This window comes from Ambystoma mexicanum, chromosome 1q, assembly GCF_040938575.1.
Source record: "Ambystoma mexicanum isolate Mex_15411 chromosome 1q, UKY_AmexF1_1, whole genome shotgun sequence".
NCBI classification, from domain to species: Eukaryota; Metazoa; Chordata; class Amphibia; order Caudata; family Ambystomatidae; genus Ambystoma; species Ambystoma mexicanum.
The window spans coordinates 1,522,609,194-1,522,630,927 of NC_090922.1; the positions used below are offsets into that span (position 1 = coordinate 1,522,609,194).

The 21,734-nt window shown below is 48.6% G+C and overlaps 1 protein-coding gene across 8 annotated transcripts in view; it reads right to left on the reverse strand.

The window, feature by feature from the left end:
* The window catches only part of SZT2 (SZT2 subunit of KICSTOR complex), a 2,035,845-nt gene that overhangs the window by 764,752 nt on the left and 1,249,359 nt on the right, over positions 1-21,734 (reverse strand). For all 8 annotated transcript variants that reach the window (XM_069642429.1, XM_069642432.1, XM_069642427.1 and 5 more), the window contains one exon: positions 17,142-17,280. In XM_069642429.1, coding sequence (XP_069498530.1) covers positions 17,142-17,280 — 139 coding nt within the window. The remainder of the gene's footprint in view (positions 1-17,141; positions 17,281-21,734) is intronic.

A 21,734-nucleotide genomic window follows, 5' to 3' on the forward strand; every position in this document is an offset into this window, starting at 1 on the left:
TCGAGGTAGTCAATTTATTTCTCATTTTTGGCGAAGTTGCTGTCGGTCGGCTCAAATTGATGTGAGACTATCGACCAGTCACCACCCTCAGACCGACGGACAAACCGAGAGGACCAATCAAACTCTGGAACAGTATTTACGCTGCATGCTGCAACAAACTGAAAAAACTTGGAAAGACATCCTTTGGATAGCCGAATATGCCTACAATAACTCTGTCCATTCGGGAACTGGGAAAACCCCGTTTTTTCTTTTGTACGGCAGTCACCCTCGAACCTCGGAGTTGGATCCCCTCCAAGATCTTGAAACACCAGCAGTAGACTACCTGCATTCTACAATCACCCAAGCCTTTAAGGAAGCTGTTTCTCACCTTCAAAGGGCTAAAGAACAATACAAGAAAGGAGCAGATCAACATCCGAAGGAAGCCCCTCAATATCAAGTAGGGGATCAAGTCTGGTTATCCACCAAATATCTACCTCTAAAAGGGCCACGCACATTCAACCCAAGATACCTTGGTCCCTATTCCATCACTACCATAGTAAACCCAGTAGCGGTCAAGTTGGACTTGCCCCCGCACATGAAGATACATCCGGTCTTCCACATCTCTCTATTAAAACCCGTGCAACCTCAAACCCGACTAACTAAATCTCCAAAACCTATCCTAGTTGATGGAGAACTCGAGTTTGAAGTCAAAAGCATTCTGGACTCCAAGATCTCCAAATCTAAACTATTTTACCTAATTGACTGGAAAGGCTACGGCCCCCAAGAGAGATCCTGGGAACCTGCTGAATATGTCCACGCTCCTCGCCTAATAAAAAGATTTCACCGAACATTTCCTGACCAGCCAAAACCCCCGGAGAAGCCCGGTTTGGGAGGGGCCTTGAGGGGGGGTACTGTCATGATCTCTGCTTCCAAAAGGTCAGGGTTTTCCCAACTCCCTTGGAAGCAGATCCATAACCCAGGTTCCGAGTGCCAACCAGTCCCAATTGGGACCTTTTGGACCCAGTCCTGGCGCCAGTGGCACCAGGCTCATAAATATGCCCAGTCCCAGCGCTGGAAGCGCCGGGCTCATAATGCTTGGGTGGACTTACCTGCAGCAGACCATGCTGCTTACTTGCCTGCCAGTTGAGCCTCTGATCCTTTTCTGTTTGGAACTACTTTTCCTGTTGGGTGGGGCAGGAGCCACTCCCTAGATTCAGAACACTGGAACTCTTCTGGAAAGCAGGAACTCTTTTCTTACCTAGGCGTGGCTGTGGAAGGAGACACCTAAGCACTACAGGAGGCTATTTAAACCACACCCGATGGATGAATCTTGCTTTGCGTTATTCTGCATCCTCTGCAGCAGAACGCTCATCGTGTCTTCTGCATCTGATCCTGGGCCTAAGGAAAAACGCTTACCATCCTGAATCCAGTCTTCAGCAACACCTATAAAGACAAGAAAGAACAGGTTAGCATTACGGTCTTCAGTGACAGCTCTTCACTTACCTGGTCCATCGGCTGTCACCAACGCCTCGCGCTGCATTCCGGCATCTGAAAGACAAAAGCTTACCAACTCTTCGCACGCTCCGGAGGCCTTCGGCGCTGCATCCCGCATCTGAAAGACAAAACAAGGTGCGTTTAAAGACATTGGGGAACTTTAATACTCACGTGCCATTACTCCTTTCCACATCTAACCCAGTGGGTATTCCGGCACCCTGCAGCCGCTCCGAACTTGTACCTGCAAAATAAAAAGACAGTTAGAGCGCATCGTGAAGCAGGCAACAAGCGCTTACTTACGTGCTTCCAGGCGCTTCTATTCATCACACGTGCTCCATCTTCAACTCACTTCAGCCCGTCATCCGCCATCGCCGGAACCCTGCAAAACAAGAAACATCATTACTAAAGACTTTAAAGACATTAGAATTACTCGAAACTTACTGTTCGTGCAGTAAACGACGGACAGCAGTCCTCTGAAGTCAAGAGGCCTGCTCCCCTTATCCAGTGAAGAAACTGGTTACAGCACCATGCCCCGAGGCAGATGGAGAGCATGGCGTTCACTTACCTAAGGTGAGAGCGTTAACCTTTGGGGTTCTACAGGAGAAGAGAAAGGGAAGAAGAGAGAGACATTCAATAACCCAGTTCCTTAATCCCATATTTTCTATCTGCAGACATCTTACCCTTCGAGTCAGACATACAGTGCACAGAGGTCCAGCCCAAAGAGCCAGCCGTGTGTTACACATCACCTTGAAGATACGGTATACGCCCAGTCAAGACCGGCGCCTCTACGGGAATCAGGTGAGCGTTACAGTGACTTTCAGATGATCCAGTGCTTGCTCGGCAGAACGCGCTCTGATCAACCAATCGTCCAGGTAGGGGTAGACATAAATCCCCCCTCTCCTGAGGTGCGCTGCCACCACTACCATTAACTTGGTGAAGACCCTCGGGGCGACGGTCAACCCGGACTCGAAAGTGATAGTGTGAGTCGCCAACTACGAACCTCAGGTATTTTCTGTGTTTGAGATGAATCGGCACATGAAAATAAGCATCCTGGAGGTCCAATGACACCAACCAGTCCTGGAGTTGAAGGGCCTGAAGGATCTGAGAAAGGGTAACCATCTTGAATTTGTCTTTCCTGAGGAACTTGTCAAGTTTCTTAAGTCCAAGATGGGTCTCAGTCCTCCGTCCTTTTTGGGGATCAAAAAATACGGGGAGTACCATCCCTTGTTCCTCTCCGCTGCAGGTACTGGTTCTATAGCACCTTTCTGCAGCAGGGTTAGAACTTCCTGCTGTAGGAGCGGGTTTGAAAACTTCAACGAGTGTCTCCCTGGTGGATTGCTTTGAGGTTGCTTTAGAAAAGGAAGGCAGTAGCCTTGGGCTATTATTTCAAGAGCCCAATCATCTGAAATAATGGCTCGCCATTCTTTCAGATGCTGCGTCAGCCTGCCTCCTACAGGTGTTTTATGGTGCAAGTCCTCAAAGTGGTTTTGTGGTGGATGTTGCAGCCGCTGATGGCAAAGGGCTACAGCTGGAGCTGGCTTAGCACGTTTTCCTCGTCCACTACGAGTGGCCTTTCTTTGGCCCCTTTGACTGGCCATTCCTCTCGTCTTTCCATACGAGTTGTAATGCCGATAGGATCGTCCCCTCCATGATTGCCCTTGCGCACGAAAAGGCTGAGGTTGCCTAATAGCAGCTCCTAAAGATTTGGCCGCTGCTTTTGAGGTCTGCAACCTCTCAAGGCTCTCGTCAGCCTTGTTGCCAAAAAAGCGAGACCCGTCAAAAGGCATGTTCAGAAGGCGGTTCTTGTTAGGCAGAAACCTGTGTAGTTCCCTTGGGTACCACTTCAAAAGATTTAGGACTACAGGTTTTGGCAGTAAACCCACTTGGTAGCAGTCTGTACCACCCAGATTTACCTGGTAGCTGTGGCTGAGCAGTCAGACCTCCCTCAAGAAGAGTTAGGCAGTATGCAAAGTATACACAATAGGCACTCAGACACAATAGCACAAGCAAACACTGACCAGAGCTTTGGTATCAAGATATATAATTATTTATTTAAAAACACACTTATTGAAACACTCCAGCACTATTATTGTCAATCACTCTAAACACAGTTACTATTATTATATATACATCCCTTATTCCTTATCAGACTAGTCTTAGTTAACACCACTTATTTCCAAACAGAGGTGAGCGCTTAACTATAGATGGCACTCCAATAAGTTAACGAAAAAGGGAGGGAAAAAAGCAGAATGTAGGAAAAATACACCACACTAATACTTAGGAACTCTTAAGCAAGGCAGGAAAGTCAAAAGTTACTTGTGAGCCAAAGTCCATAGGCCGGGCCCACTCTTGGAGAGAGCAGGGCACAAATGCACCCAAGATCACACAATGACAACAGGCTTAAAAAGTCTTGCAGGGAGTTCAGAAAGGTTTTAGTTAGGCTCAGAAAAGTTTAGCCAAGGTGTCCCAGGCTAACCCAGGGTCGAAAGCCGGGGGCTAAATCTACCCCGTACAGTCGGTTGCAAGAGAAGCCAGGCGGAACACGGTACCTTATGTGGAAAGGATCCTCCAGCGGGGGCAGTAGTTCCTGGTTGCGGGTGCATGTCGCGGCGTCGTCCAGAGGAAGAGAAGATCTCGACGTGGAGGAAAGATGAAGGTCGTTGCACTGCCAGGGAAGAAACCAGCCGCAGAGTTTTCCGGTTAAAGGTACTACCCTTTGATTTGCGGTAGTGGTAAAACGTGGTATCCCGGTTGCCGGGGTGCTTGGCACAGGCAAGGCGGCCACGAGATGCTCCAGGAAGCGAAAAAGGAAGCAGACTGGTTATCCCCACCAGTCGAAGGAAGAAGACTCTCCGGGCAGGAGATCTCCTCTGTTGTTGGGAAAAGTGGTGAGACGGTTCAGCAGGGCTCCACCGGTGGTGTCGTCGTAGCAGGTCGGCTCAGCTTCTCCCTCGTCGGATTCTTAGGTCCTGTGGCGACTTCTAAAGTTCCAGTCCCCAAAGCCCTGCTTTTATGCAGCATACCCCCATTCACTCAGCCTAGCTGTCAATCAAACATGCTAAGTGGTGAGCCGGCCGGCTCACCACTTGGGCCAATCACACAAGAGTGCGACTTGAGTTACCAAGGTAACTCAGTCCAGGGTGCCTAAACCCCCTCCCACACCCCCTGTGGTACCCAGACAGAGTGGCACCACTTTTGGAGGCTTTTGTATAGAAGCCCGCCAAAAAGTGGAACAAAGGGCTCAACTTGGGTTGGAGTCACAGAACCGAACACAAATGCCATTTTAGAACCGAGTTCTGGCAAAAAATACCAACCGGAGAATTAATATTAAATAAATAAACCGGCGGTATGTCTGAGGCTATAGGAATTAAATAATTAAAGTTGGTAGCCTCGAACAATGGGAAATCCCATAGAGATATATTCGCGGTCGAATATAAAAAGTAGTATCCACTGCCACCAGCCAAAACTTGATCAGGGGGGACGGAGACGTGCCCCCTCGACTAACAGACCCCGGGGAAATCGAATTGCCCCAGCCAGTACGTCCACAATATGATGGTTAGTACTGGTTCTGTTCGAATGTGAGACTAGTAAAGTCAATGGTGACTTTACATGCCCTGGGAGACAGTAGTCAGTCCCAGGGTATGGAGTCTATTTTGGGGGGTCACTATGACACCCCTGTGTTACTGCACTGCACTGTAACACACATCACAAAAACACATGAAGTCCTATGGAGTAAAAGACCCCCATAGCCCATTAAACACATCTAGATTCAAAGAAACACACTCAAATCATGCCCAGGAGTGAGGGTAAAAGAGTCTCACTCTTGGCAGGAGAATAAAATAAACCCCAAAAATCCAGCAAAGCTGCTGGGGGACTCACTAGCTTAGGAAATTCAGCCTAAACAGAGAATTCTCCCTAACAGTTCTGTACGTCCGGTGCAAAACCAGACTTCCGTAACCACGCAAACCTGCACATTACCGTGCTAGTGCCCATGGACCTTCTTACACTATCCGCAGTGTCCAATCCAGATTGAAGGGATTCCTGCATGGCCTCCTTTCCATCTCTAACGATGGCTAGGAAACCTTCCCTTTCTTCCCCTTCTGGTATGTGCTCCGCCGCCATTGCGATGCACTCCCACAGAGTGTACGAACATTTTGCCAAGGCACATGTGGAGTTGGCAGATTTTAATGCCATGCTCCCGGCTCAAAATACCTTCCGTGCCCAACCATCCACATGCTTATCGTCCCTGTCTGGAAGGATAGACGGGTACGCAAGTTTGTTGGAAGCTGTGGCTGCCTGTACGACCAGACTCTCGGGAGTTGGATGTTTTGACAGATAGCCGGGGTCGCTACTAGCTGGGTGGTATTTTGTTGCGAGGGACTTATTTACTGGAGGAATAGAATCCGGAGTTTCCCAATTCTTGGCCACCCTGTTTTGTAAGGCTACATGAAAAGGTAGTACTGGGTCCTCAGTGGGACCATGGTCCAATATGTCTGTTAAATCGTCTTGGACGAATTGGGCTAGTGGTCTAGCCCATCCCAAGTAATCTACCACCTTGGTCATTAACTGACGGTAAGATGGACTGGCATGCTCTCCTGGATCTGGTCTACCAAAATCATTCTCAGGAGAAGTGTCAATGCCACTTGCATTATGTAAAGACTCCACCAAATCCCTCATTCTGCTTTCCTCTGAGATTAAGCATTCTGGGAAATTTGGGGTGCCATATTCCAATACAAAAGGTACATTTTCCTCCTCTGATCTCTCCTGTTCCTCAAAAATTGAGGTCAAGGATTTGAAAAGCTCCTTCCTAGGGAGAGGCTTGAAAACCTTCTCTGGGAGAGGAGGAGGAAGAGGTGTAGTACCAGGCTCTGAAGAAATTACATGTTTTGTAACTTTCTCCTTCTCTTTTTCTGGGTGCCCTGGCTTGGTTGGAGCCTTTGGTGCCGAGGGTTTCGGCGTCGATGTCGATGACATAGTGGTCGTCGAGGCAGTTTCCGCCGATTTTCCCTTCGAGGTGTGATAGGTCTCGGACGGCGTCGGTGACCTCGAGCGGTCGACTCGAATCGAGCGTTTATCGCTCGGCGTCCTGTAAGGTTCCCTATCCTTCCTTTTACGATCACCCGGGCTCGAGGGCGCGTGAGTGTCGGAGCGATGATGCTCCCGGCCAGCTTCCGAAGAAGGCGCGAACCGAGGCTTCGCCTTCTCAAACACCTCCATCATTTTGACCCTGAATGCTTCCCATTGTTCGGAAGACGAATGTTTTCATTTGTTTTGGCATTTCATTTTTTTCAGAGACTCGTCTGACGACGAGGTGGAGGGAGACCTGTGGCGTCGTTTCTTCGATTTTTTTGACGAAGACGACGAGCGATGAGAATCGCTTCGGGATCTAGATCGATGCCTTTCGCGTCTAGGAGATTTCTCCTCATGGGGTCTCGACTCGACGCTAGAGGCTTTTCGATCCGTCTGACCTACCTGTAGCTTTCCTCTCCTTTCTCGCAAGGCCTTCCCCGTCATCGCCTGACACTTCGAACAGGCCTCCATGTCGTGGCCTTCTCCGACGCACCACAAACACTCACAGTGCGGGTCTGTGATCGACATTTTTGAGCCGCACGACTTGCATTTCTTGAAACCAGATCTCGGGGTCGTGGTCGGTGTCGATGACGAGGACATATTTCTTCTTGTTTATATATATATTCTTCACAGAACTCGAGGCGCGCCGAATGTCTGAAGCAACGTAACTGCGGAAAAACGGAACTGAGGCCAAAGGGCGCCACGCGTGCTACTTATACACCCGATGACGTCACCCTCGACGGAGGCCTTCGAGGGACCATCGACGCACGGCGCCCTCTGCCGAAAAAATTTCCGAAGAGCAGCAAAGCTGGAAGGAATACATCTAAGATGAGGAATACGTTGGAGGACACAATCCACTTGAAATAAAATTACTACTTGTACTGCTTGTGCCCAGCTACCTTTGGGTTTGGTGCGCCATACAAAATAAATAAACAAACATAAAAGCTCAAAGCTCTCCTAGGGTACTACCTATGGAGTCTCTCCTCTTCCTTACCAGGATGAGGGGGAGGATAGAAAGCAGGAAGCACTACTTTTTGGCTCAGATCAAACTCAGACACTACCTTAGGAAGGACAGACATACCCTCAGTACAACCCTATCCTTGTGGGAACACATTAAAGGGTGGCTTAGACGAAAGTGCTTGCAATTCACTCACTCTGCGAGCAGATATAACTGCAACCAAGAAAACCGTCTTGGAAGACAACAGTCTCAAAGGACAAGAGTGCAGTGGTTCAAACAGAGCACCCATCAGGAATTTCAAGACCAAATTCACATCCCAAACCGGCACCTGAAACAGGGACGGCGGGAACACATTTGTGACCCCTTTTAGAAAATGGGAAATCAAAGGAATCTTAAAATAAGAACATTCTTCAGAAGAGCGCTTGAAAAGAGACAGCGCCGCCAGGTAACCTTTAATGGTACCCCACTTGAAGACCCATGTGGACCAAACAAAGCAAGAAAGAAAGAACCATCGGAATGGAACACTGAAAAGGATAGACATGGTGTCCTCTGCACCAGTCACAAAACTTACGCCAACAGCAACGGTACAGGGATTTGGTTGCCGGTCGCCTGGCCGAAAGCAACATCTCCATCATGTCATCCGGGAGGTCCCAATCCTTATATCTCAATCTTTCAGAAACCGAGCGTAAAGGTTGAGAGTCTTGAACTCTGGATGGAGAACCCGACCCCCACTCGCGCGAGAGAAGATCCTCTGTTGGGAAGACGGCGTGGAGGGCAGATTGACATTTCTAGAAGGCCCGGGTACCACGCTCTCCTGGCCCAATCGTAGCAATGAGGATCATGTGGGATCCGAAACTCTGCAACCTCCTTAGCACCTAATGAACGACGGGGACCGCAGGAAACGCGTACAGCAGTGGGAATGACCAATCCACGACTAATGCGCCCCACCAAGGCTCCTCTCAGAAGAAATTCCCTTGAGCAAAATCTCTCGCACTTCCAGTTGGCACTGGTCGCGAACCGATCCACTTGAGGAGTTCCCCAAAGGGCAAAGATTTCAAGAAGGACTTCTTGAGCCATCTCCCACTCGGGGTAGACCATGTTCTGCCTGCTCAGAGCGTCCGCCGCTGCATTCTCCTCTCCGGCTAGATGGACTGCCAAGAGTGATATTCCTTGCTGTATCACCCAGAACCAGAGCTGCATCGCCTCTTTGCATAACGGGAGTGAACATACTCCCCCCTTCTTTGTTGAGGTAATGCATGGCCACCGTGTTGTCCGTCATGATCAGGACACTCTTCCCCAGCACAGACAGCAGAAAAGCCTTCAGGGCCATCCTGATGTCCATAAACTCCAACAGTTTGATGTGGAGTTTGGCATGAGCTCCCCATCCTGTGAGGTAAGCGTCCGTCACCACCGTCACCTCCGACAACGGTTGCCAAAACGGCTCCCTCTTCATCAGATTACCTTCGCTTAACCATCACAGAAGATCCTGTGAGACCGAGAGTGGAATCTGAACAGGATCCGACATCTTGCGAGAATTGGGACCACTGCATTTTGAGAACCCATTTAAGGGATATCATCCTCAGTCTGACCTCTAACACCAGAGAAATGCAGTATGCCATGATGCCGAGCAACCTTAAGAATTCGAAAGCCCGAAAACTCTAGGCACGTTGAAATTTGTTGACCATCTATACAATGTGAGGAGGTATCAGGTAATAATATCGCCATATGTATGGTTATGGCGATATTATTTGGGTGACCATATATAGGGGGACAGGGGCAACAAAAACATATTTTTTTTAAAAAAAGAAAAAAGAAAAGGTTTGGGGATTGCGGGGGTGTCCCCCGCATGTTCCATGCAATAATGTTGCCACAAAAAACTGCCATTTTTCGGCGATATTTTAGCATGGTGAGATTTTTGTGGCGACATTATTACATGGAACCTGTGAGGAGCCCTCACCTTGGGAGGCGAGCACTTCCCCAAGGACGTGTCCAACACATATGCAACTTCTTGAAATTGAGGGAGAAGCCCAGCTTGTGAAGGGAGCGTCAGGTGAGGCTGAGTTCGGGAGAATGCGCTCAGTTCAACCAGTCATCCAGGTAGGGGTAGACGTGATTCCCCCCCCCTCGCCTGAGATACGCTGCCACCACCACCATTAGCTTGGTGAAGACCCTCGGGCGGAGCTCAATCCGAATGCCAGGACCCGAAACTGAAAGTGCGAGTTGCCAGCCACAAACCTCAGGTATTTTCTGTGCTTTCGATGAAACGGCAAATGAAAATAAGCATCCTGTAGGTCCAGAGACACAAACCAATCCTGAAGTCGAAGGGCCTGAAGGACCTGAGAAGGAGTGACCATCTTGAACTTGTCCTTCCTGAGTAACTTGTTCAACCAACGCAAGTCCAAGATGGGTCTCAGTCCCCTGTCTTTCTTTGGGATCCAAAAATATGGGGAATACCATCCCTTGTTCCTCTCCACCACAGGGACTAGTTCTATAGCGCCTTTCTCCAGCAGGGTCAAGATTTCCTGCACAAGGAGCGGATCTGGAAGCTTCAAAGAAAGATTCCATGGTGGATTGTCGTGAGGCCGCTTTAGGAAGGGAAGGCAGTAGCTATGGGCTATTGTATCCAGAACCCATGCATCCTAAGTAATAGCTCCCCATTCTTCGAGATGCTGAGACAGTCTGCCCCCAACCGGCAAACAATGGAACATGGCCTCATAGCTGTTTTGGAGCAGCTGTGGCAGTGCCTGAAGGCAAAGAGGCGGCTGTCTGAGCGGCTTTGGCACCTATTTCCCCACCCACCATGGGTACCTTTACGGTGGCCCCTTTGATTAGCGGCTCCTCTCGTTCTACCAAAAGAAGAGTAGTAACGAAAGGAACCCCCCCTCCACTGGTCCACCTATGACGAAAAGACGTATGTTGACGCACAGCTGCGCCCAAAGATTTAGCAGCAGCTTTTGAGGTCTGCAACCTCTCAAAAGGCTCTCGTCAGCCTTGCTGCCAAACAAATGAGAGCCATCAAAGGGCATGTTACAAGACAGGCCTGCACATCCGGAGCAAAACCCGACTTCGGCAACCACGCAAACCTGCGTATCACGGTGCTCACAGCCATGGACCGGCTAACAATATCAGCCGTGTCCAACCCAGACTGAAGGGATTCACACATGGCATCCTTGCCATCCTGCACAAGAGCAAGGAACGCATCCCTTTCTTCCCCCTCAGGGATATGCTCAGCCGCTAGAGAGACACAATTCCACAGAGTGTGTGAAAACCTTGCCAAGGCACAATTGGAGTTGGCCGACTTCAGCGCCATACTCCCAGCAGAAAATACCTTGCATGCCCAACCATCGAAGCGCTTGTCGTCCCTATCAGGAGGGATGGTAGGGTACGATGCCTGCCTGGAGGTGGGCGTAGCCGCCTGAACCACCAAACTATCGGGAGTGGGGTAAGTGGATGGGTAGCTGGGGTCGCTATTGGATGGGCAATATTTCTTAGTTAATGACTTGTTAACTGCCGGAAGAGCCTCCAGGGTATGCCAAGGAGCTGCCACCCTTTTTTGCAATGCCAAATGAAAAGGCAACACTGGGTCAGTGGACGTTACCTGATCCAAAATATCAGTCAGGTCATCCTGATCGAATGCAACCGGAGGACCGGGCCACCCGAGATATTCTGTAACTCTAGACATCAACCTCCTATAGGAGGATTCAGCATGAGCCCCAGGCTCTGGCCTACAAAACTCCATCTCAGGAGACGTGTCAAGGCCACTGGCATCATGCAACGACTGCCGCAACTCCTCCTACTGACTGTCTTCCGAAAAGACCATTTCAGGAGCCTCATGAGTTTCAACAGGCTCAAACTCTATATCTGACCTCTCCTCATCCTCAAATATCATGCAGAAAATGAAAGTACTCCTTCCTAGGGACAGAGGCGGCCCTGGAGTCCACAACGTCTTCGATAAAGCCTTCCTCAGAGGATCCACAGTACCAGGGGCCTCCACCGTCAAATTCTGGCCAAATGGCCCAATGGCGTCGAGGGCGCCGATGGCTTTGGCCTCGACAACGGCGCCGAAGGCTCCGAGGGCTGGATCGAAGGCAAAGTTCCGATAGCCGTACTCGATGGACACGGCGCCGACTGGGTCAATGCTGACCTCGAGCCCTTACCAGATTTCTGCGGTTACGCTGGGGACGAAGACAGACCTGGATCTGGCACATCTTTGGCGATCCACCAGAGCCTTGTCCGAACGGGACCTTGACGGTTCCCGATGTTTATCGCGCTCACTCCCCGGGACCGAAGGCGCGCAAGCATCCGACCGAGACCGTTCCCTGCCGGCTTCTTCCGAAGGCGCGGACGGAACTGTGCCCTGGGACTGGAAAATAGCCAGTATATGCTCCCTGAATGCCTCCCATTCCTCAGGGGTCGAGGACTTAGTGGGAGAAGCCACTTTCCTCGTGGAGCCATCATCCGAGGGGGAAGGCGACCGGTGATGCTGCTTCCGGGAGTACCGAGACGAGGACAATGAGTGGCGGGACCCACTCCAGGATCGAGAGCCCCGGGACTCCTTCCGACAAGGAGAGTCACCCCTCGAATTGTCGGTGGAAATATCCGCAGTTTTTTGGGATTTTCGAGGTTTAAAACCCCAACCTACCTGCAATTTCTCCTTACGGTCCTGCAAGGCCTTGGCAGTCAATGACTGGCACTTCGAGCAGTCGCCGGTATAAGGACTTTCACTCAGACACCACAAGCAGATGCGGTGCGGGTCCGTAATCGACATTTTGGATTTACAGTCACGGCATGTCTTAAAACCAGACTGCGGAGTCGGAGGGATAGACGATGAAGACATTTTCTTCGAAGATGATCACACGAGGCGCGCAGAGTTCCTGAAGCAAACACGTTTGTGGAAAAAACAGAACTGAGGCCGTCGAGGGACATAGACCCGACGCCGTTGACGCAGGACCACCTCTGCCGAAAAAATTTCTAAAACAGCACAGCTTGACATTACACGTCAAACATGTGGACTACGTTGGAGGACACGATCCATTCTAAAATATAGCGTCTGCAGCAATAGCTGTCGCACCAGAGAGACTCCTATCGATGCAGATTGGGGTGTGTGACATTTTTTTAAAGCTTTGAAAGTGATTTTCACCATTTATCCTGGATAACATAAAACCAGAGCGGCAAGTGGAAGGAATTATAGAAGGGCATATCCGAGTAGCAGGAATATGAAATGCCAATGTATCATTCACAATTGCAGCCCAAATGGAAGGTGTTAATTCCAGATTGCATATAACCAGAGGTCCCTGGGCACATGAAACGACTGTGAGGAATCTCACATGTAACCTGACCCCAGAGCCGCTTTGAGCCCCCCCCAAAGAAGGGATTCCGAATGTGACGTGTGCAATCTGTTTCCAGCGCATGTGTGGTTTACCTCATCCTGTGGCTGTGTCTATGGCAGTATCTGCATTCTACACTGTTGGAACTTGTAAGAGGATTCAATTCAACACTACAGCCAATGCCTAGTCTGGGATACTGAATGGAAACCCTTATTGATATATCTTTATGTCCAGTTCATGAGTTCTGGATGACTACCCCTATATAACACCCCTCTCTTAGAATCCCCCTGACCCAAGAAATAGTTCTGTTTTGCAAGTTTAAAAGGTTTATTTGAGAAATAAAACAAAATATAGATACCACGCTTTTATAATAAATTAATAGTCGATATCACCCTTATAAATATAATGTTAATCCACAAGGGGTAATCTGACACTAGCACCCTTCTTTATAATCAATGAGGAGTTGGTGTAGGATGGATAAAGTAGCAAAAATACTTTTATGATTTCAAGGGAAAAGCAATGAGGAATAAAATGCAGTACAGAAATACTTGATATGATTTTAGCAAAAGATAAGATAATCACTTTTTCTCTGGCAATTCACCCCTCTCCCCTATGCAATGTAAGAAATGGAAGGAGATGGAAAGAGGAGCACACAGTTCTCAGGAATGCAATCAAATACAATACGAAATTTAGTTCCCCCCGAGCAAGCTTAGAGGAAACAGGTAGGAGTTTGAAACATAGGCCCAAAATGCTTTTAAATGTGATGGCAATGGATGGGAAAATGTGCCAACTGATTTTAATTCCCTCTAGAGATTCAGGGTGAGTGGGCGATGCGTGTTGGTATTAGTTCAGGATCACTTTAGCAATGCTCTATGAGTTATTACCAAGTTGCAAACTGATTTTAACAAAAGAAAGAATGGAGCTGCTATTTTGACAAGTGGAGAAATTGAGCCAAAATCGCAAATCGCGGTAAATTTCGCGAGTGCGTGAATCGGGATTGCGGAAAAAGTATAAGGAGTAGGAAGTCGGTTTTAGGAAGGCTTAGATTCTAAGCTTTCAGATGAAAGTTACATTTCGTTCCTAGCCCAAACGGTTCCAGAGATACGGACGAATAAATAAAGGTAGTTTTTCGGATTTAAAGTAAACTCAAAATGACAGGTGACAGCTTGCAGCTGCAGAATTGACAGGTGACAGTTGTGCAGCTTTAAAAATGACAGATGATACGATTTCTAGGAGGCAGTTCTACTTAGGTTAAAATAGTTTGGATTAGATTATTTTAACTAAGCACAGTTCTGCTAGGTACTCACAATATAAATTTGAAATAGGCCTCGCCACGGATCTGGTCAGGTTTTGGACTGGACTCCGGTTCTGGTCTCGGCACTTCACAGTGATCTGGGTCAGCTCTCTGGTTCTGCTCACAGCGGTCTGGGTCACTCTGGATCTCTGGTCTCTGGCAATTGTTCTTGGCAAAAGAATTGAAACAGCTCGCCCGGCTGTGGAATAGTTCGCAAATGATTTTAAGGTTGCTGAGGCCTGCTGAGAAGAGTTCTCAGTTTGTGGGTTTAGGCCCTTGCTTTAAGTTCTGAAATAAAGTTCGGGTCTTTGGAGATTGATGGATTTGAAGACTGGATCTCTGGATGTGAAGTCGTCGGTCAGCATGCTCCGCAGCAAATGGAATTGAATGTCTCTACCTGTCCCAGCAGTCTCTTTTTATGTGTTTTGAAAATGGGTGTGTGCCTGGGCCTAGCTAAGCCTGCCCCTCTCTACTTGTCATTGGCCCATTCCTCCTCTCTCCCTTGATTGGGGGAAGGAAATGTGAGTCAGAGAGATGCTGTAGGTTTTATGGTCAGAGGAACCTCCCCTTGTCAGTTTGCCCACAAATCTATATTTGATTCAAATACATCCTTTCCAGATATACAATTTGTTGAAATTACATGTGCACATTATATATTCCTTATGGTCCATGCTTGTCCGCCTCTGATCTTCCTGGGGGCTTGCATTCAAAAATGACAACATTTTGCGCTTTTTAACTGGTTTTGCAATATCGGACATTTAACCAAATTTACACACATGTGCGCAAGGAGTATGGACATTAATTGATGAAGTGTCAGATTTTTAACATGCAGACATTTGGAGTGAGACCCTATTTTCCGCTAGCAACCCCCCAGAATACACCACAGGGTCCTAACGCATCTCAAAATGTTCACAGAAAAATCAAAAAAATAATGATATTACTTATATAATTCTGACAAGTCTGCACTTTGAGTTATCTATCTTTTTAAAATTATGCCCTGGTCAAAAAGGGGTGTGGCTTCCCACATCACAGGGTGAAATAACTGGTTTATTCACTTTCTTTAAGCTCAGCCTGTCCTCAGAGGGGGCTGCCCCTCCCCGTTTCTGCCAGGAGGAAGCCACTTTACGACCCCCCCCCCCCCCAATAAACCATCTGCCTGAGTCAAGGAAGGGCTTTGTTCAAAAGGAAGCCATTTACGACCCCCCCAATAAACCATCTGCCTGGGCCCTTTGTTTAGTTTCCTGCAGTCCCCAGGTAATTCAATCAGAGAGTGTGTGACCTCCTTTTGGCAGGGGCAAGAGAATGCAGCCAGGCACCTGCGGATCAAGTTTCAAATCCTGTGGGGGTAGATGTCAGGCAGAATTGGAATCTCTTTAAGCCAGTTTTTAGCTACATGTCATTTTGGGTTCCCAGTTTAAATCAAACTTACAATTTTTACACATGCAGCTAGAATGCTGATTCTAAGTTCAAAACTATGACATTTCAACACTGACAAACTATGTGACACTCAAAAGTAGGTCCCTCATTTATTCTAAACATTTCGATTTGAGTGTCTTTCAGTTCAGTTTAGCACTCAGCCAGTCTTGTTATCAACATTATTTTGGGTTCTTCATCTTCCCAGATTTTGTAGGCACACAAAACTTCATTCTGCCAGATGTCTGCTGGTGTTCAGTGAGATTTTTGGATGTGTTGCAATGTTTGAAAATAGGCATTTTGAGCTGGCATTCAGAGAAACCAAAGGTAATTTTAAAGCGTTTTTTTTTTTTTGCTAACAGGCGCTGCTGTTTTACCTTTGGCACCCATTCCACTCATGGCACCCTGGCCCATCATGCTCGCACTGGTGGGTGGCAGTTAGGCAACCATTTTGGTGTGCGCACAAACTGCGTGGTTCTCCTGAATTCTGGCGCACATGTGGGCTTTTTGGCCATCTTGGATTTTCTAAGCCCACAGCACCAAATGTTGCAGCATGATAGCTCAAACGTGGGTCAGGACACCCAACAAACTAAATCAGAAAATTGTGGTGAGCAAAGGGTATCAGGTAATATTATCCCCATATATATGGTTGCCGTATATAATATCGCTGGGAAAAGGTTGTGGCGATATTATATGGGTGACCATATATATAGGGACAGGGGCAGCCAAAAAAAAAAAAAGGGGTTTGGGTGTTGCAAGGGTGGCTCCCGCATGTTACATGCAATAATGACCCCACAAAAAACTGCCATTTTTCAGCAATATTTTTGCATGGCGATATTTTTGAGGGGACATTATTACATGGAACCGAGAAGAGTTCTTATAGCTATGCATTGTAAGCTCATGCCATATTTTTGTGGTGCTCCACTGTGCTTGTAAGCGATGCAAATAGGTCAGACGACACTCAAAATGCAGCTGCCCACACCAGACATGATCACATTCAAGACTATTATATCACTGCCTTTGTCAATGACACCCGGCAGAAAGATGAACGGGGCTCTTTAATTTTTCTCCCCACCAGACACCTTCCTAAACGCATCCCCTTACCCATCTAAAGTCCCAATCAACAGCCTCCAACCTCTCCCTCCACATGAGACCCGCAATCCTGACTCCCACCAATCATTGACAGCTTGAGCCCACAACTATCTTCAGACACCACCATCATCATCATCTGAACACACCCTTTGACAACACCTCTAGTCCCAAGCTAACATTCTTTGACACAGACTAACATCTGGCATACTTTACAAATTAGTAACCATCCTATGGCCCAACCCTAACCTGTCAGGCTGCCATGTCCTCCTACTAGTGCTAGTCCCTAACAATCGAAATCCTACCCTCACCAGCTAAAATCCTTTGGCCCCACCCCACTCTCTGTTGGACATCATCTGCTCCCCAGAAACAAATATGCATTTCCCCCCTTCATCTAGTATCATTCCTGCAATAGCCATAATCTCCCAACATTGGCTGGGATTCTCTCTCCACCTGCAACCACATCCAAAAGCAGCAGCTGGATGGATAGCAGCTGGATAATAGTGCATGTGATTACCGTGTGTGAGAATAAACCTCCACCCGATCATGGTGGATCTTTACGATCAGCCAGAAGTCAGGCATCAGTGGGCACTTGGGGTCTTGGTCAGGCATGACTGGTTCCTCAACATCCGAGTCGCTGCTCCCACCATCGTAACCTGAGAAAATAACAAGAAAATTCACACAGGGCAATCAAGGTGTCTCACAATGAGAACATAATTATGCAAAACACAGATGTGGAAATTCACATCAGATTCCAAATGGGGTGGTGGGTCATGAAAGCGGAATTCGGGAGCACAGAGTTTAGGTGATTCACACTACAGAGCAGCCACCATGCTGGCAATAGCTAATACTAGTATATCGAGGGGGGAATTCTAACTAGGTGTCAATCGACTTGCAAAACCGTCCAATTCATCACATTGTAATCCTGCAGCACAAAAAGATGGGAATTCACACAAGAGCAAAAAGCTCTTTGGTATTGGATTTAGCTTGGGAAATTCGGAGGTTGTAGGAAGTTTGTTTGGCAAGGATGATTTCTTTTTTGTAGAGGGAAGCTTGTTTACTCAGGTTGATCTTGTTACTCTCTGATGGATCTAGTTTCCATATTTTTTCGCATCAGCGTTTCTCTTGTCTAATTTCATTTAGGTGTGGAGAGAACCAGGTATTCACATGTTTGCAAGGTTTGCTCTTTCTCATTTTCAATGGTGCTATGACGTCAAGGTATGATAACATCACTATGACTTTATAAGGACTTCTCTGACCTGACAGGGTAGGAGGAAGGCCAAACTGCAATAAAGCTAAAGAACAAAAGAACATCTCGTAGCACAGCCATTTTAGGGCACTAGCCACATTTAGTAGCCATGCGCGGTAAACGCGAATGTGCACATCAAATATAATGGACAAATGGTAGAAATGTAACTACTGCCACCAGCTTTTCTTTATTTCATGTGTGAAGTGTTAGGGTGATGCAAAAATAGCCTGAGGATTGGGGTCTCTGAAGCAACCCTCAAACTCTGGCAGTAGCCAACTGTCCTTTCTTCACCCGGGAGCTACTCATGGTCTCATTTATTCCTATGAACACACTTTTTTCAACCTCTACACGGGCCACAAAGTGACCCGGTCAATGTGCTTTGAATCCAGGCTCAGATTGCGGCTTGAAGATATTTCTTATTGCATGCTGTTACATAAGAGCATGTTTTCAGTAATCTACCAAGCAGACCTCCTTTGGTTGAGTGTTGGTATGGGCATGTTCAGTACTTTATAAGCAGTCCAAGCCAGTGGCGAATCACAATATAATATGGGGACCCCCTGCAAGCCCTGCTGAGGTGACCATTCCCAACTATGCTGGGCCCCACCGCTGGGCATAGGCAGCATGGGGGCCCCCCTGCACTGCGGTGGCTCCCCTTACGCCAGTGGTCCAAGCCTCCTCGTTAAAGAACATTTTCTTTTTGCAACTTGCCTTCCATTCATTGCAAGGAAACCTGCAGCAAAGGAATCCTGGGTGACTTGAGCTAATGGAAGTTTTTTTTTAGCTGCACCTCCCACCTCAAATAATTCATTCTGAGGGCAGTGGTCAGTCCGTAAGGCTGCAAGTGCAGGTAGACGGATACTTCATACGTGGTTCCAGTGTTTTAGTTTTGTAACACACGCCACCTTAACTGGTGTGTTGCAAGAGTACTTTCTACCACGTTTCCCTCTTTTCTGGCAACATTTTTTTAAAGTGGCAGTGAACCGTGTTTTGTAACTGTTACGGTGCACTAACATGCAACATTTCTATTACTGCAGACTACAGTTATGAGTATCAACGTCACAATGGCTTCCCTATATGGTTGACGTCCTATCCTTGGGCATCTTGCTGGGGCGTGGCTACATGGTTCTCCTGCTGATCCTTTCATGATCCTGGTACTTATCCATGCTCCGAGACAGCTGGGAGGTTGAAAAATCCAACTAATGGATGCATGAAGGTACAGTCTGAACTTAGAGCGCAACACCAGTGACAATCGTAGCAGGGATCGCAAACTGTGGGCCGCAGAGGTTTCCTAAACCCTAACGGCCTAATGACCAAGATGGCGGTGTGCCAAGAACAAAGGACCTGGCTGTGGGAATGTAGCGTCTGATGAAGAGGAGCCGGGCCATGGCAGAAGGAAGGCAGACCTCGATGGGCGCCCTTGCAGCAGCGGGGCGAACAGCCGACTAGTGGCTGTGTGAAGGCACCTGGAGGCCCAATATGAGATGGGCTAAGTGCGCACGCAGTGGAGGCGCAACTAGGAGGGCTGCAGACTCCACAGAGCCACCCGCAGTAGGCCCCCGAGCGCACCTTTGATTGGAGCAGCCGCTCACCAGGACAGTGAGATCCTGCACATGTGGAGGCGGACCCGTGCGCGACGGAAGCGAGCCCAGATGAAAAACAGTACAAAGTTGGAGTTTGCCCACTGTGAAGAACTGGTCACGGGGTGGGCATGCCAGTGATGACAGAATCCCTCCTAAAGGGAACAAAGTGGTGAAACTGAGCGAGGGCAGCCGACCCTGGGCCTGAGGCACTGCTCACGCGCAAGGAGTGAATAGAAAGCCAACAGCTGGTAGGCCTTGGGCACAGTGGAAGGCCGAAATAAGGGGCCTACAGACCATACCCAGGGAAGGCGAAACTCTGGAGGACCCAAGGGCTGGGACAACGGGGAGTGCGCAGGGGGCTGGCTGCAGCCTGCAGGAGACTGCTGGAGCTACGGGAAGAGGCACAGGGTCACGGTCCATAACTAGTGAAGTGGACAAAGACCACAGAAAGAGGGCCCATGCAAAACAGTATAACCGAGTAGGTTAATACATCAGAGACCCTGGTGAACCAAGCTGCTATGTACCAGTAGAATACCTTTGTGGACATGCCCCTTGAAAAGTGCTATTGCACCCACGATTTGGTACTGTGACAAGGCACGGATTGGGAAACAATTAGCGGTGATTGAGTGAAGGGGAATCGCGTGCAGTCAGGGGAAACCGGCAAGACAGTGCAGACCGATGAGGCCAGCCATTAATCAAAACGCCTACCTTGAGGCATCGGAACAGGGAAGACAACCTTGGCAAGAGGGGGCGCTACAGGCAGATGTTGCGTAGTGCACAGAAAGACTTCCAGTGAGAACGAGACAGCAACGCACATTGCGCCTGGAGTCATCACAAAACATGCGGCCCCTCTGCTAAGTGAGTGGGACAGTGTGCACCACAGAGTTTACGTAGTACGATGACGACCAAAAGTAGTAAGGCCAAACAGAAGCAAACCACACTAGAAACCTTCGCGAAAGGTCAACCAAACCATCAGATAGAAGACAGAGGAGATACAGATAAAGAAGAAACTACACCACCGGGAACTATGGCAGAAACAGGGCAGGAACAGATCCTAGGGGCTATTGCGGCACTCGAAACAACGCTGGAGGCCAAGATAGACGCAGTGGTTGTCGTCGTGGCATTGTGCGGCAAGATGTCCGAGCCATAGCTGACCGCACTGGGAAACTGGAGGAGCAGGTTAAGGAGAATACAGAAGCGAGGGTGCAAACAACAAAGGATGTCAACTTTCTCCAGCAGAAAGGGAAACTACTGGAGGACCGGGCGGAGGAAGCGGAAGGTCAGGCACGTAGAAACAACATCAGGATCGTGGGGCTGCCTGATGGAGCAGAGGGGTCCGACCCCACCAAGTACATTGAGTACATGTTGATCCAGGAAATAGAGGCGGAAGAGCTGGCACACGGGTTCACGATTGAAAGAGCACATCGCTCCCTCATTAGGAAACCACCACCTGGGGCCACGCCGAGGCCTGTGATAGCCAAGGTGCTAATCTATAAAGCAAAAACAAAAAGGTGATGGCTGGAAGGTTTAGAATGAATCTTAACCACTGGCATTGCTCTGGGCACCCTCCAGACCATCGTTCTACGCCTGCCAAGCCATTACAGAAAGGGAAAGACCATATGCAAATCAGGCTTGGTCCCACCCCAAAAGGGGCAGTCCAGCCCGAACTGCTAGGTCACATCCCTTCTGCACGAGACAACAAGCATCCCCAAACATGTTTCGGCCTTGTTGGGCCTCATCAGTGAGGAGTAGCTTGGGTCTCTAGGCCCAGCAGGCATGGGACCCACGTCTGGGCATACCCGTCCCACCCTTACGAAACTCTTAGTAAGTGAGGGAGATGACCTACAGGACGTACTGGATCTCATAGCCCTGCCCAGATTAGATGCGCTGCAGGCGGACTCCCTGGAGGCGCCCATAACCCCAGAGGTTGTAGCACCATTAGAACACTGCCTACAGGCAAGGACCCAGGCACAGATGGACTCACCAGTGAATTTTATAAGGCCTACAGTGAGACGCTGGCACCAGTGATGGCTAAGGTGTACAACGAGGGATACACAGACCAGATGCTCCCGGACAGTTTGCGAGAGGCCCTGATAGTACCACTACTAAAGCAGGATAAGATAAGCACGGACTGCGGATCCTACAGGCCACTGCCACTATTTAACCAAGATAGCAAGATCCTTACAGCGATCCTGGCAAATAGGCTTTGCAGAGTGATACATGTGCTGATACACCTGGATTAGACTGGGTATTCACCGGGAAGGAACATTACAGAGAACCT